At 40.1% G+C, this 15,159-nt stretch overlaps 1 protein-coding gene across 1 annotated transcript; it reads left to right on the forward strand.

Annotated features, from left to right (window-relative positions):
* Positions 1–612: 612 nt before the first annotated feature.
* LOC123588311 lies at positions 613–14,787 on the forward strand. Its single transcript, XM_045459099.1, has 9 exons — positions 613–841; positions 2,215–2,445; positions 2,938–3,144; positions 6,486–6,716; positions 7,656–7,809; positions 9,405–9,514; positions 10,283–10,396; positions 11,853–11,999; positions 12,875–14,787. Exons 1-9 carry the CDS (start codon positions 758–760, stop codon positions 13,007–13,009), a joined length of 1,413 nt encoding a protein of 470 aa, XP_045315055.1. The 5' UTR covers positions 613–757; the 3' UTR covers positions 13,010–14,787.
* Positions 14,788–15,159: the final 372 nt, after the last annotated feature.

Consider the following 15,159-nt stretch of genomic DNA (forward strand, 5'->3'; position numbering starts at 1 on the left):
ATAGGAAGATAGGAAAGAAGGATGGACTACTTTGTGGATTATAGGAATGGTTTTTTGCATTATTCAGGCTACCATTCACCACCAGGAAGTATGATGCAAATGAATTTTAAATGAAGATTTAACTGTAACAAAATTCTTCAAGAAACCACATGGAAAAATCAGTCCCATTATTTAGAGACAGGACTGATTTGGGTGAAATAGATTGCACTAGACTAAGCACCCACCATGAAACTGCCAAAAACCAGTGTCATGAAAAATCTTCAAGGGTGCTTTGCTCTGACATTAAAATTAGCTGCATGATTTTGGGCAGTTACTGCACTCACTCTCCATGCCTCAGTTTCCTCATCCACAAAATGGGAAGACTCATGGTACCTGATAGAATTGCTATAAGAACTAAATCACAGAATGTATGTATGAAGCACTTAGGGCAGTGCCTGGCACGTAGCAAGAGAAGGAAATAAGTGTCATTTATCATTATCTGTGTATGCGTCATCAGTGGGCAAAGAGTTGAGGACCAATGGAAGTGTTTTATTGGACTCTAATTTGGCAATTCTCTCTAGGGTTTTTTTTTTTTTTTTTTTTTTAACCAAGATTATAGTTTAAGAGACAGCTTCCTTATTTCGTTTCCTTTCAGCTGTATATAAGGACTCCCTTACTTAAGAATTACCGTTCTTCACTTCTCAGGGATCTCCCCATTTGCTAGAGCTACATTCTTCCCCTTTTTCTTTTTCAGTGAATTGGTTGCTTGTTTCTGTGAATGGACAACTCAGCCTTTGAAATGCATGAAGATGCCATGCAGAATACTTTGCCTGCGGGGAAGGTGAACACCGTCTTCAGAATGGTAAAGTGAAGATTTATATCCTGAGATTAGCTCACCGCCAACCTTTATGCCGACCTTAGGAAAGAATCCCTCTTTAGACCAGCTTTCCTCAAGTAACCCTCTTTGGAAAGGTTACATCTCCTGCTCTGAGCATTTCTTGATTTGCTTTCTCTCATAAACTCTTAGCTCACAGCTGCATTAGCTCTGTAACGGTCCAGGCCTCCATAAAGAGTTGTTGATGGTGCAGTATAATGTCGTGATACAATGTTAAACTGGATATGTTGATACATGGTTATGCTATGTAAAGTGTATCATTTAAGAATGTTGATGTACTCACATCTATGTCAGAGTTGCTAGTAATCAAAGATATGCCTGCTCAGAGAAGAAGGAATTCAGAGAACAGTGGACAGGAGACCATCAGTACCTATGAATGCCATTGTAGTGGTCAGAGGAGTGAGGGCAAATTGATCCAAATGTTAGGGTGTGTGTTCTCTTCACAGCTTTCAGTAATGTGGATTTTAACTCACAGAAATGATACTGTTGGCTTTAGCATATATTTGTGATGTGAAACCAGGAAGTAGTAACATAGAAATGCATGGAAATATTGTGCTCAGACTTGGTAGATGGGTTAGTAACTCATACTGGTAATACACTGAAGGAAGGGGTTTAATGAAGCTATTTAAATGAAGGAGGGAGGGACAAAGAGGCTGAGACTTCTCAGACCTGTTTACTAGTATGTTACTTTTCTCATGCTTATTACCTGTACATGTAAATGCATATGTACATTCTGGAACTAAAAAGTTCACAGAAAATAGTCTTTATAACATCTTTTCAACGTTTATTTATTTTTGGGACAGAGAGAGACAGAGCATGAACGGGGGAGGGGCAGAGAGAGAGGGAGACACAGAATCGGAAACAGGCTCCAGGCTCTGAGCCATCAGCCCAGAGCCCGACGCGGGGCTCGAACTCATGGACCGTGAGATCGTGACCTGGCCGAAGTCGGACGCTCAACCCAGGCGCCCCAGTCTTTATAACATCTTTAATTTTCAGGTGAAGAACCTGGTAAATAGGGACTAATTGGCTGTGCTGGAATACATTTGATATACAAACTTAACTGGCTACTTGCTTTCCTAGGAATTTATTCTGTGCCTCAGGTTTTCATATGTTTAGTTTTTTTCTTGTTTATTTGGTGTCAGCAAGGTATATGGGATGTGTGTGTGTGTGTGTGTGTGTGTGTGTGTGTGTGTGTGTTTATAACGTATTATTTTACTGAGTATATTTATTCCACACATGCATTTTTTTAAATAAAAGAAAAAAATAAACCAAATTAAGAAAGGAGGCAATATTTTTAATGCATCAAGAGTAGAGAATAATGGCTTCATAATTTCTCTTAGGAAAAGAAGAGGCAGTGGTCATTGATGAACATTTTCCTGGTATGTCTCTTGGCCTGTACCATCACCACCGCAGTAGGAGTACTGATACTTTCCTTGGTTTATACTCAGAACTCTCAGCCACATTCAGAAGTTCATTTAGGACTCGAAGCCCGGCCTCTGCAAACAACTCCTATAGTGCAAAAGGCTGTGGATCCAAAATTCCAGTTCCTTAACCATTTACCTAAGTCCAAGGTATGAATCATACATTTAGGAAAAAGAATCCTCTATTGTAGAGGGGATTTCAAAACAGAGTTTCCTAAGCTTTGTGCCCTCCTCATTGGAAGGAACCAGTGGGGGGCCGTCTAGCTGAGGGGAGGTGGGCAGCAAGAAGCGTAGGAGTTGGGTTGATGGGCTCGAGGCAGAGAATTTTTGTGGTAGATACAGCTCTATGTCGGGCGGGAGGGGAGAACTGCAGATAGACACATGCGAAGCTTCGATTCTCTTGTCAAGACAGGTGTTCTTTTCATGTCTCACAGGGACTAGACTGACAGCCCCGGAAGCCACTGCTGTCATCCCCCAAGTCTTGCAGACCCATTCTTCCTCTTCCCTTCTGGGGCTCCAGGATTTGCCTCACCATCACTGCCTTTTCTGTTTTGCCTCCCTCTTACTCTGTACACCACAGAGGCCTCGTGTTCCTTGGGAGATGGCCTCCGTGTTGATGGCTGTTTGCTCGTGCCTTTTCAGGTGTTTGAATTCCCCGGTGGTGCAATCCAGTGGGCCCGGTATAGGAACGATGTCAAAGACTATCTCAGCATTGAAGAAGAGGCTTTTGGCAGCAGCTTGAACAGTCAGAGATCACACTTGACTCTGGGGACCCTGAGGATAAAAAGCAATGGCCTCCGGGCCCCTCACTGGCACTTTAATGCTAACGAACACGGCTATCTTGCACAGGTAAAACCAGCTTGCCCGGCATGCTGCACCCGAGTATTTAAGCTCTGTGTCCTCAAGCTATTATTTTCGTTGTTGCAGAGCCTTCTTAACTCCGTGACAGACGGCATCCAGGCTTTGGCTGTGTGTTCAGTTAGATCAGTTAGCAGTGCCTTCAAGCATTAACCTGTTTGTTGTAATTATTCTTGGCATCACTTTGAACTTTTCTTCAGTATCCAATCATTTTTCATCTGCTGTTGTTAAAATAAGATCACTGTTCCATCCTTTGAGCCAAAGCTAAAACTGGTAGCTCTGATCTAATGATCAAAGAGACGGCAGCTTTCTTCTAAAGAAAAAAGCGGATTGCTGATTTTCAGCCTGGAGTCCCTAAGATCAGGCCAATTGGATGTCCTTTTGTGGTTCACACTTTGTAGAATTGTCTGGAAGTCAAGTGAGATAGAGCTGGAGGTAAAATGTGTGTTCTCCCTTGAATTGCAAATAATTCATGAATTCTGAAACGTGTGTATTGTTGCATTCTGTATTCCAAACACTGGGGAAACTGTAGTGACTAAGTGCTCATGGCACTTTCAGAGTTTGGTCCTGCCCTGCTGATCTTCTTAATAGATCAGACAGTCTTACGGGACACATTTCCGTTGTTCATAAAACTCCTTTTTTATACTTGATAATTCATTCAGTTTTAGAATTTATAACAGAAAGAGAGATTAGAGTTGCATCTGAGACCAAACACTTCTTTTAAAAAGAAAAAAAAATTTTTTTAATGTTTATTTATTTTTGAGAAAGAGAGAGTGTCAGTGGCAGAGGGGCAGAGAGAGGGAGACACAGAATCTGAAGCAGGCTCCAGGTTCCAAACTCTCAGCACAGAGCCTGACGCGGGGCTCGAACCCACGAACTGCAAGGTTATGACCTGAGACGAAGTTGGACGCTTAACCGACTGAGCCACCCAGGTGCCCCTGAGATCAAACACTTCTTACTTCTTATGAGAGAACAGAGGCTCAGATAGATTAAGTTTTCTTTTTTTTTTTTTTTTTAATTTTTTTTTTCAATGTTTATTTATTTTTGGGACAGAGAGAGACAGAGCATGAACGGGGGAGGGGCAGAGAGAGAGGGAGACACAGAATCGGAAACAGGCTCCAGGCTCTGAGCCATCAGCCCAGAGCCCAACGCGGGGCTCGAACTCACGGACCGCGAGATCGTGACCTGGCTGAAGTCGGACGCTTAACCGACTGCGCCACCCAGGCGCCCCTAGATTAAGTTTTCTGAAGATAGACTGTAGTTATTGGCTGGCCTGGGACAAAATCCATTTCTTCTGACTCCTTGTCTTTTTTCCACACATCCCAAATATGTAAAAGAGAACAGTCTCCAAAAGGCTGGTTTCCATGGCTTTGGCTGAGTAGTGGCAGAGTGGTAGGAGGAAGGAGAGGCAGATAGATGCAAGGGGACCCTTAAAAACAAACCCCAAGCTAGGGAGATTAATGTGGAACATGTTCTGGTGAATAACAGGCCTGGACTCCAGCTCAGTCTGGGGCTGCTGTTCTGGAAGCCCAGAGAAAGTTTATAATCTGAGCTTCTACCTGTGGGCTAGAAGGTGGCCAAAAGGTACAAACTTCCAGTTATAAAATTAGTAAATCACGGGATGTAATATATAGTATGCTGACTGTAGTTAATAACACTGTATTGTAAATTTGGAAGTTGCTTAGAGAGTAGATCTTAAAATTTCCCATCATAAGATGTAAGTCTAATGAGGGTGATTGATGTTATAACTAGCCTGGTGGTGATCATTTCACAATATCTATAAGTATCAAATCTTTATGTTGTGTACCTGAAACTAATAAAATGTAAGTCAATTATATCTTAATTACAAAAATACAAAAAGAATTCAACTCCATAGGAAATAAGTTTGGGCTAGAATATTGTTTAGGTCCCAGGAAAATGGTAGGACCAATCACTCACATGGTAAGGAACCAGTCAGTAGGATGTGAAGGAAGTCCCTCTACTCTGTAGCCACCCATGGAAGTTGCTTTTGTTTCTGAGTGTTTTCACAAAAACCTTGGGAGGAGTGGCCCTGAGAGGAGCTGTGCAGCGGGGTGGCCAGTGTGCATGGCCCTGCGGTGTGTGTCCCATCGGCCACTGTGCTGTCTCTGTGCCTGGAGTAGTTGGTTCCGTGATGTGACTAGATACACGCTTCTGCTATTCTCCACCTGTAGACCTGGAGAGAGCTCTTTAGAGGTTCACCTTTCCCCCACATCTTTAATACCCGTCTGGAACATGTTGTACATGTCTGTGCAGACACAGTAAAGACTGCTTGTGGATGCTTCCCTAATGACCAGGAGTTTCTGGTAAAACTCTGGAAGAAATAATGTTACCTTCTCTACTTACTTGGCAACATAATGCTGGGGAAATGATTAGAGAATGAGAAAAGGGATTTTGTGTAAGTGGAATCGAAGTATGGTGTCATATGGATTAAGAGTGTAGACTTCTGCCCCCACCCCCAGCCTCTGGCAACTATCACTCTAGTCTCTTCATCTAGATATCTTGGCTAGATAATTAAGTTTTAGGGATCTTCTTCACAACATTGTGCTTGTCAGTAACAGTAGTGTATTGAGCACTTAAAAACTTAAGAGGGTAGGTCTCACGTTAAGTGTTCTTACCACAATTTAAAGAAGTGTAGACTTTGGACCTGGACTGCTTACGTCTTAATCCCAGCTTTGCCATTGACTGGCTGAGGAACCTTGGGGAAATTGTACATTCTGTCCAGATTCAGTTTCTCATCTATAAAGTGAGAATAATAATGGTATTTGCTTTATAGGGTTGATACAAGGAACAATGGAGGTAAGCCAGATAAAGTGCTGAGAAGAATATCCGGACACACAGTAAAAGCACTGTGTTATTGCTATCAGTATTATTGTTAAAATTGTATATAGACCTTTTATCTAGAAAATTCACTTGCATCCATATGCATAATGTACATGCATGTCACTGTGACCACTTGTGAACATCCATGTGCTTGGAAGTCTTTTCAAACTCTGAAGCATGAACTTAGAACTCCCAATTCTCAATAGCGGGGTGATATTACCCCCAAGGGGGCAAAAGCTGGTCCTTGGAAGGTAAAAAAAAACTTACTCTTTTTATGTACAAAGCACAAATATGTGTATACCACATACGCAGTATGTACGTACAGTTTACAGATTTACTGCATCTGTAGTGTTAAAATTTCATGGGGTCATAGGGTGGTAATTGATTAGTAAAAGAAGACTATAATGTGATCTGATAAGAGAGGTCATGAAAAAAGTTTGAGAGGCTTTCCTCTAAAGTGATGTTGCATGTACTTTCTGTTTATGTTTCAGGGAACGGCGTGGATTGGGGTGGTTGACGATGGTGGTGTAGTTACCACGTACAATGTTACAGCTGGCCAAGTGATCTTCTTCCCTCAGAATACTCTGCACTGGATAAAGAATGTGGGGGATGAAGACTGCTTTTTCTTGCTCTTCTTTTCCACACATGATGAACTTCAGACCCTGGATGTTGATGATGTGTTTTTTTCGATGCCTGAAGACATTGCTTCCAGGTCACTTAAGGTCTGTACCACTGCTGGAAACAAATCCCTGCACGAGGGTAAGCCTTACATAGGCACAAAGAAAGCAGGAGTACTTGTGTTTCTAGGGTGGCAGTCAGTAGGGTAGGAGTTGGCTAATAGACTCAAGAGCATAACTTGAGTTCCTACTAAAGACATAAAACGTGTTGAAGTTGAGTTACCTTTTACTTTCCTTTATGAAGGACTTCTGTAGGAAACTATACTGAATTGGCCAAATAGTTTTGATAGCATTAATAAAAATTACTATAATTTACATCCCTGAAAAGCTATAAGCTCCTCCAGGGAAAAGTTGGCTACGGATGATGTAATTGTGTTTTCCTAACCTAATGCAGAGAAGCCCATAGTTTTCCTGAAGGGAAGCTACTTTTGGTCTCTCTAAATAGTTACATGATCATGGAGGGACTGTGCATCCTGCTGGGTGTAGAGGGAGAGGGCCAGATGTAGATGCTGACAATACAAATGGGTGATCAGAAGAACTGGCGATGGCCTGTGAGTGGCAACTGGAAGGGGTTCTGTGGTAAATTTAGAAGTCTATCTAGTGAGGGTTTGAGATTTATCTCACAGCAGATCCTGGATCTGATGTTATAGGGAGAAGGGGAAAAAAATGAGTTATTAGGAGAGTATTGGTAAGTATGAGTACCAGAGTATATTTTTGTAGGAGTTATAAGGATTATAAAACACCAACACACACACAAAACAAAACAAAACAAAACAAAAAAAACACCAACACATTTAAAGCCAAAGTGCCTTGAAAACTCAGAAGATTTTCATAAATATCACAAGCCTTAGGTGAATTGAGGTCATGGGCCACTGAAAACCACACTTGTGCTGATGCTACCCTATCCTCGGCTACCCACCCTTCTATTACTAAAATTTGTAGAATGTTTCACCAATATCTTACATGATTTTTTATGTGTTTCAGCCTGAAGGTGGAATTAATTTCCTTAGAACATTCCATAAGCAAAAAGAGGATCAGGGGGTCAACCTTCCTCCCAACTTGGCAGAACTGGTTATAAATCCTAGTTATGTCCAGTCTCCAGATAGTCTTGTGTGGAAATATTTTTATGACCTTAAAGGTATAGTATGTTATTTTGTGAAGCCTTTTCAGTTAACGGTTTATATATGTGATTATATAGGTGTATTGGATATAGCATGCTTTTATTTTACAGTTGGTCACAGTCAAGAGGAGTTTGAAAAAACACATTTCTCTACAGAGTAGGAAATGAGAGAAAAGGATTGGAAGCAAAAGAGAATGTCATACAAGATTTTGAAGTGTGAGGGGTGTATGTTGGGGCTGGAGGTGTCTCGGGGAAGAGGCTGACAAGAGAGGAAGGGGTCTAACAATGCAGGTTTTAGAAACCACAACAATGAGAATGAGTCTATACTTTATCTTGGTGGAAAAGAGGAGGAATTAGAGATTTTAAATAGGAGAGTGACATAATTAGGTTTTGTATTTATTTTTTATTTTTATTTCATTGAGATCAAAACTCGGATGCTCAACTGACTGAGCCACCCTTGTATTTAGTTTTTAAAATTATTTTGTTTATTTCATTGAAGTTAATTGACATAAAACATGATATTAGTTTCAGGTGTTCCACATAATGATTCGGTATCATTGAGAAATGATCACTACATGAATCTAGTTAACCTCAGTCACCATACATAGTTACAGAATTCTTTTTATTGCAATGAGAACTTTTAAGATCTTAGCAACTTTCAAATATATAATATAGTATTATTAATTGTAGTTGCCATACTGTATATAACATCCTCATGACTTATTTATTTTATGATTAGAAGTTTGTACCTTTTGACTCCTTTCACCCATTTTGCAGGCACCTTAGTTTCTGCCTTTGGCAACCACCAATTTGTTGTCTTTATCTATGAGCTTGTTTTTTGTTTTTAGAGTCCACCTATAAATGATATCATATGGTATTTGCCTTTCTCTGTCTGACTTATTTTCCTTGACATGATGGCCTCAGGGTTCATCCATGTTGTCCCAAATGGCAAGATCTCATTCTTTTTTATGGCTAAATAATATTCCATTGTATATATGTACCACATCTTCTTTTATCCATTCATCCATTGATGGACTCTTAGGTTGTTTCCATATCTTGGCTATTGTAAATAATACTGTGGTGAATATGGGGATACAGATATCTTTTTGAGTTAGTGTTGGCTTTTTGAAGTGATGGTCAGTCTAGCTGAATTGTGGAGAATAGATTGGAAGGGACCAGATAAGAGGCAGGCAGAGGAGTCAGGAGGCTCTTGATGTCCCTCAGGTGAGGGAAGATGGTGGCCCACACTGTGACAGTTTTGAGGAGATAATTGTTATGAAGCAAGAGAATTTAAAGAGGTAGGGCTGATGGGACCTAGAGGGTGAGATAGAAATTGATATGTAGGATGACTGTCGAGTTCTTTAGCAAAGTCCCCTGAGTTGAACAGTCTGTTCAAAATTTCAGGAGAGCTTGGAAGGTAGGATAGTATCTGATGTATTAGGTATGTATCAGATCAATATCTTAGGGGCACATGGGGTCTGATGGTAACAATTCCTACCATGTTTTCTGTGACTGTAGAAGAGCTTAAGTACCTTAGTGGGACTACATTTGACTCTCCTGTAGTACCATTTTGAAGTATTTTATCTTTGTTTTTTCAACTTCCTCTGACTCAGGCTCAAAAGAATATAGATTTCCAGGAGGAATAATACAACTGGCACAATACTGGAAAAATGCAAGTGAACTAAGCAGCCATGAACAAATTTTTAGTGAATTCCTGAATCAGGTAATTGAGAAAATTTTTTTTTAAATGTTTATTTATTTATTTTTGAGAGAGAGAGAACACGAGAGAACAAGAATATACAAGCCAGGGGAAGGACAGAGAGAAAGATAGAGAGAATGCCAAGCAGGCCCTGTGCTCTCAGTGAGCCCCAACACGAGGCTCAATGCCATGAACAGTGAGATCATGACCTGAGCACAAATCAAGAATCAGACACTTAACATGCTGAGCGACCCAGGGGCCCTGAGAAAAAAAATTTTTGATGATGGATTAAATATGAAATTTAGATTGGATTCAGCCTTCTCTTGGAAAAAAGGAAGAAGAAACATCTAGTCAAACATTGGCTGATTTGATTAATGGAAACTATTAATTGAGGCCTCAATGTGGATTTGGGAGCTTAACTTCTAGGCATGGATGGTTACATTAATCAAAGGACTGGATGCTTGTGAGATTTCTCTTTGATTTGTTTTTAAATGCTCAACCCACTGCCTTGCATAGTGACCCACAAGTTCCCTGATTCTAATCCAGTCCCACCACTGCTGACCCTAAGTAAATCACAGCTAATCTACATTTCACTTTTGTCTCCTGCAAAAAGGTGGGGGATAATACTGCCAACCTTATGAGATTGTGACATAATAAATGTAAAGGACATAAAAAATCCCATGTTCAGAGTGAGGGATGCATTTAGGATTAGTTATGATTATGTGAATGGTTAAGTTGCTGAGTAGGATATTTGCTGAATAACTGGATTTAATTCTTTTTTTCTTTTTCAAGCATCAAAATGCCCTCACTTTGAGTACACTCAGAATTTATAACAATGGATTACGACAGCCACATTTTCATTTTAATGCAAATGAAATGGGATATGTAATAACTGGATGTGCTAAGGTAATTTCACTGCGAACACTTTTTCGAACTTTCCTTTTGAGTTCAGAAAGAAGGAAACACGAGGTTTTTCTTTGGTTCAGTTGTTGGTAACATTGAAAGACTTGGTGCTAGCAGCTTTCTGGGCAGTTTCCTCAGAAGATACCATGCAGGTCCTACTAGCTAGCTTCCAACTTTGACATTGGCGTGAGAAGAGGCTAAGAACATTCAGAAGTGATACAGAGGTTATTACTTATGGTGAAGGGTCTGGAACATTTAACATTCTCAGAGTTTTGCATTTTTAGGTAATGCAAGGTTTAACGTGCTGCCCTTTGGGGAATACAAAAGAGCTGTTTGCCTCTCAGTGTAATGTGAGTGGTGATGGCTGGGGAGGTGTGTGGAGCGTCACTAGGGCGGCCATGTAACCTTGTTTATGCAAGATCCTTCTGATGTACACTTATCTTGGTGAGACTGCTGACTCTTCAGAGAGTCTTGGTTTGGATGATCAATCACATGGTTACCATAAGGAAAGTCACAGCGAGTAGCGTGTTACAGTAGGGACTTAATGGCAGGGCTTCTATGCCAGCTTACGTGAGTCAGGTGGGCTTCTGGCTTGTACCTGTCTCAATCCTGACAGAAAGAACCAAACCAGACTGAAACACACTTATTATTTCATCCATAGCAAAAGTTTTATGTTTTTAGAGGTGAAGGCTTTAATAAACTGGAAATGGGCGTTGTAATCTCTCACAAATTGTATTTCAAGGATCAGATTTTATTTTTGGTGTTGTTATACGCTCACAGGTGTGCATTTGTGTGCTCCTTTAAATCAAATCTTTTTTTTTTTTTAATCTTTATTTATGAGAGAGAGAGAGAGATCGAGAGCAGGGGAGGGGCAGAGAGTGGGAGACACAGACTCTGAAGCAGGCTCCAGGCTCTGAGCTGTCAGCACAGAGCCCGATGTGGGGCTCAAACTCATGGACCTTGAGATCATGACCTGAGCTGAAGTCAGACACTTAACCAGCTGGGCCACCCAGGCACCCCTGTGTGCTCCTTTAGTGTCTCTTTTAAGGAAGACTGTTAGGCTGCTGCTCTCCCAGAAGGATGAGTTTTCCCAACTAGGGAGGAAGAAGGGCATGAGGGGGACAGTAGAACCCTGAAATGTAAATCCTCTGCCTAATTAGAGAAAGTAATTTATAACCTTTAATTAGAGCATAGTGACCAGTGCTCTTTTTGCATGATGTTCCACAGTATTGAACTCACTAATGCATGTTGAGGAACATTTACTACAATAGAGTATCTTTTGACTTCTGTGGGACTGTCTCAGAAACAGATTTTATGTGAGAGATGGCCTCCATTTTCTGCCATTTACCCTCACTAAGAAGTATTTTTATTCGTCTGTTCTTCATTATTAATACTTCTCCTTTATGAATATATGATTTTATTTGCTTAACTTCAAGCCCGTTTTTTCCCTTCTCTTTAGGTTGGCATTATTAACACTCAGGGTATCACAGAGTTTAATGTTCACATTGGAGATGTGGTATTTTTCCCCATGGGAACTCAGCATTACATTAAGAGCGCATGTGATGAGGATTTGCTTCTTATTCTTGCCTTCAGCACTGGAGACCAGGTGAGTTTAAGGCAGTTTAAGAGAGATTGCTGAGTGCCAATGATGTGCAGAATATCCTGCTTAACACAGTGTCTGGACCACAGGGGAGCCTCAGTAAATGTGAGCTGAATGAATGAATGAATGAATGAACTGGTAGAATCTGTGTGTCAAGAGAAGGAGAATCAAATAATCTCATTTGGTTATAAAGGGATCTAGTATTTCTAATAATTCTACGATTCTAGAATTTTCTCCTAATTCCCATGTTCTGAACCAACTTAGAAAAAAACACACATAGATACAGAGAGAGACAGAAACACACAGTGAGACAAACGTAGAGGAACAAATCAAGAGAGGCTGACTGAAAAAGAGAGGTAGTGAAAGAGAGGAAAGAGAGTGAAAGAGGGAACAAGGACGGGTCGTCAGACCCAGCTGACTGGACAGCCAGGCCAGATAGGCAGAGATTATCAATCCAGTGGAGAGAGCCTGTGTCTGGCTGTAGAGCACGAGGACCACTTATTAGGCAGCAAAGTTTGCCTCTGTCGTGTGCTGCTGGAGCTCTGAGAAGCCCTTCTGTTACCAGTCCTTGCTCACAGGAAGACAAGGTCTTCCCTCATCGAAGGGAACTACCTTTTAGGAGGACAGACAGCCCTTCCAAAGGCGATGCCTCAGTACCTCCACCATCAGTCACACTTTCCTTTTTCTCAGAATTGAAAAGGTGAGCTCCCCATGCCAAGGGAAGACAGGCATACAGATGACCATTCACAGGAATTCATAGCTGTGGAAAGTTACAAAGCCAAGTATCCTGCTGTCTTGCAAGTGCCTTGATGGCTGTAAGATGTTTGTAGGAATCTTAGTACTTTGGCGCTGATGCATCTTGTTTTGGTTTCCACTGCCAGTTGCAAACCCTTGACATGGACGATTATCTCCAGGCCACAGCAGACCACATCCTGGCCCAGCTTTTTTTCAAGAAGCAAAGTGAGTTTAAGAAGATCCCCAAATTTGAGGAGGACCAGGCAATCAACCTGCCTTAGATTTGCTGATGAGTTCATATCTATCCTTCCTTCTTCATTTGTTATTGTTGTTTTTAAAGGACCACTTTGCTAATGAACCTAGAGCTCTGTACAGAGTAGAAATGGGAAAGCAGGTGCAAAACAGCCCTGTGGGCTCATTTAGCTTAGTGATTATAGACTGTGTATGCTAAGGGTGCATTTCAGTATACTCTGCATAGATTGGCAGATCTATGGAGAAGATCCTAAATTAAATTAATATATTTTTTTTATGGATTTTTGTATGTGTGTATATATTTATTTATTTTCCTTGTGTTACTTAAATTTTGTTACTCTAAATGAAAATCCATTTTTTTATGCCTATCAGTAAATCTTACTACACTGCATGTATTTTTGTCATTCATCACTGTGAAAGGAAGTCAGCCTGTGTATGTATATATTGAGGTGCTGGAACCCAGGTACCTCAAACTTTGTCTGGAGAGTTCTGTATAGAGCCCAATGCTGGTGATTCCTAACCCTTCTGTTGGTTTGAAGATACTTTTTATAATGGCAAAATTTTCAAGGGCTCACTCATTTGGTTGTATACTTACTGCATATTAGCCAAGAAAATATTCAGTGATAAAGTAATAATGAGTTCAGTACCTTCTTTGAATATATTGGATTTCATTAATCACATCATCAACTATTTACATCTGAGGAGTAGTCATCCCTATATTTGAGAAACATGTGGTTTATTTAGTCCATCGGCAATGCTGGCTATGTGTGTGGATTCAAGAACCATTTGTCATCACTTGGAAGCTGGTGGTCTCTAAGTTGGGGGTCATTGTCTTAAGTGGAAAAGAATTTGTTCAGATCTAACCTGTGCTGGTTTTTGTTTACAATTTATTTTAGCAGGTATTTAGTCCCCTGCATTGTGCTTGGGTACGGCCATTAGTTCTGGGCTACCCTATATAAAATTCTCAAGTCAATATAGCTGATTTTTAATGCTTTTGACCATCACCCACCTTCAAATATTCCCTTGATACCTAATGGGATTTTTAGATATTTTAAGATATTTGTTCCCGGACTAAAAAGAACATATATGTTCCTTTCTCTTTTTGTCTCTGTTTCTATTTCTCTATCTTTCTGTCTGTCTGGATTGCTAGTTCTGTTGACTACAAGTACAGAATTCAGTGAGAATCAGAAATGGCTCACTTTTAGCATGAGGAAGTAGCCATCTACATAAAGTACCTAATCAGATAACAAAAGGCCTGTTATCGCTTAGAACTACTGTGTATTACCTTATTGCGCTTTACTGGGTGATCCAGCCAAGATCAAAGCGTGGTAACAATGGGAGGTTTGTGATGGCGATGTTGTCTTGAAAAGACTTTATAGAGAATGGGTCTCCAGCCAGGTGGAGGAACATGGTTGAGAAGATTCAGGGAACAGCACCAGGCATTAGGTATATGGAAGAAGGATGTCCAGATAGAGAGGAAATAGTCAGAAAGGTAAACAGCAATGTGTGTAGACAGATTTTATCTGCAAATTTTGTTTTACTTTAGGAACTTTTTTTATATACTATAAACCAGCTCATAATCCATTTTCCTATGTCAGGAAGTATGATTTAATAAAGATTTTATGCGTCTTTGTGTATTCTTTTGTCATTGTAATTTTGAATGAAATCTGTTCTTTATGGATTTATGTATTTGAAGCATTTTTGGATTCCCTGTATGCATCCTTGAAATATGACTTAGGAATCTAGTCCACTATGTATTTAAAAAAGAAAAATCTTAAAAATAAAGATAATGTAATGAGACAATTCAGTTGGAATATTGTTGGTATGTTATTTTATGGGGGGATGTGTTCTTCTATTTTGTTGCTCTCATTTCAGTCCTTCATCCCTCCTTGGGATGCTGATTTCTAGTTATACCATTTTATTCTCTAGGGTAACTTAATCCATTTACACTCAAGTGCTTTTAGGCTTTTTGGTATATCAACTTTATTATCAAATCAGTAGATTAAAGAGTGAATTGCTAGATCAGACTGATTATTTGGCATCATTCAGGCAAACCCCAGACCTCTGAATACTTCTTTTAAAACCAAACTCACCTTTAACCATTTTATATATATAGTCTATTATAGACACAGGAGGTTCATTTGAAATGGTATGAATTGTTCTTAGCTGGTTTAAAAAA

The sequence above is a fragment of the Leopardus geoffroyi genome, chromosome D3, assembly GCF_018350155.1.
Source record: "Leopardus geoffroyi isolate Oge1 chromosome D3, O.geoffroyi_Oge1_pat1.0, whole genome shotgun sequence".
Classification (NCBI taxonomy): domain Eukaryota; kingdom Metazoa; phylum Chordata; class Mammalia; order Carnivora; family Felidae; genus Leopardus; species Leopardus geoffroyi.

Excerpts from the sequence above, each read along its gene's own strand:
- LOC123588311 (XM_045459099.1), top strand. The coding sequence starts at position 758 with ATGGACAACTCAGCCTTTGAAATGCATGAAGATGCCATGCAGAATACT. Across the intron at positions 2,446-2,937 it reads ACCATTTACCTAAGTCCAAG|GTGTTTGAATTCCCCGGTGG; the intron begins GTATGAATCATA and ends GTGCCTTTTCAG. Across the intron at positions 12,000-12,874 it reads CCTTCAGCACTGGAGACCAG|TTGCAAACCCTTGACATGGA; the intron begins GTGAGTTTAAGG and ends TTCCACTGCCAG.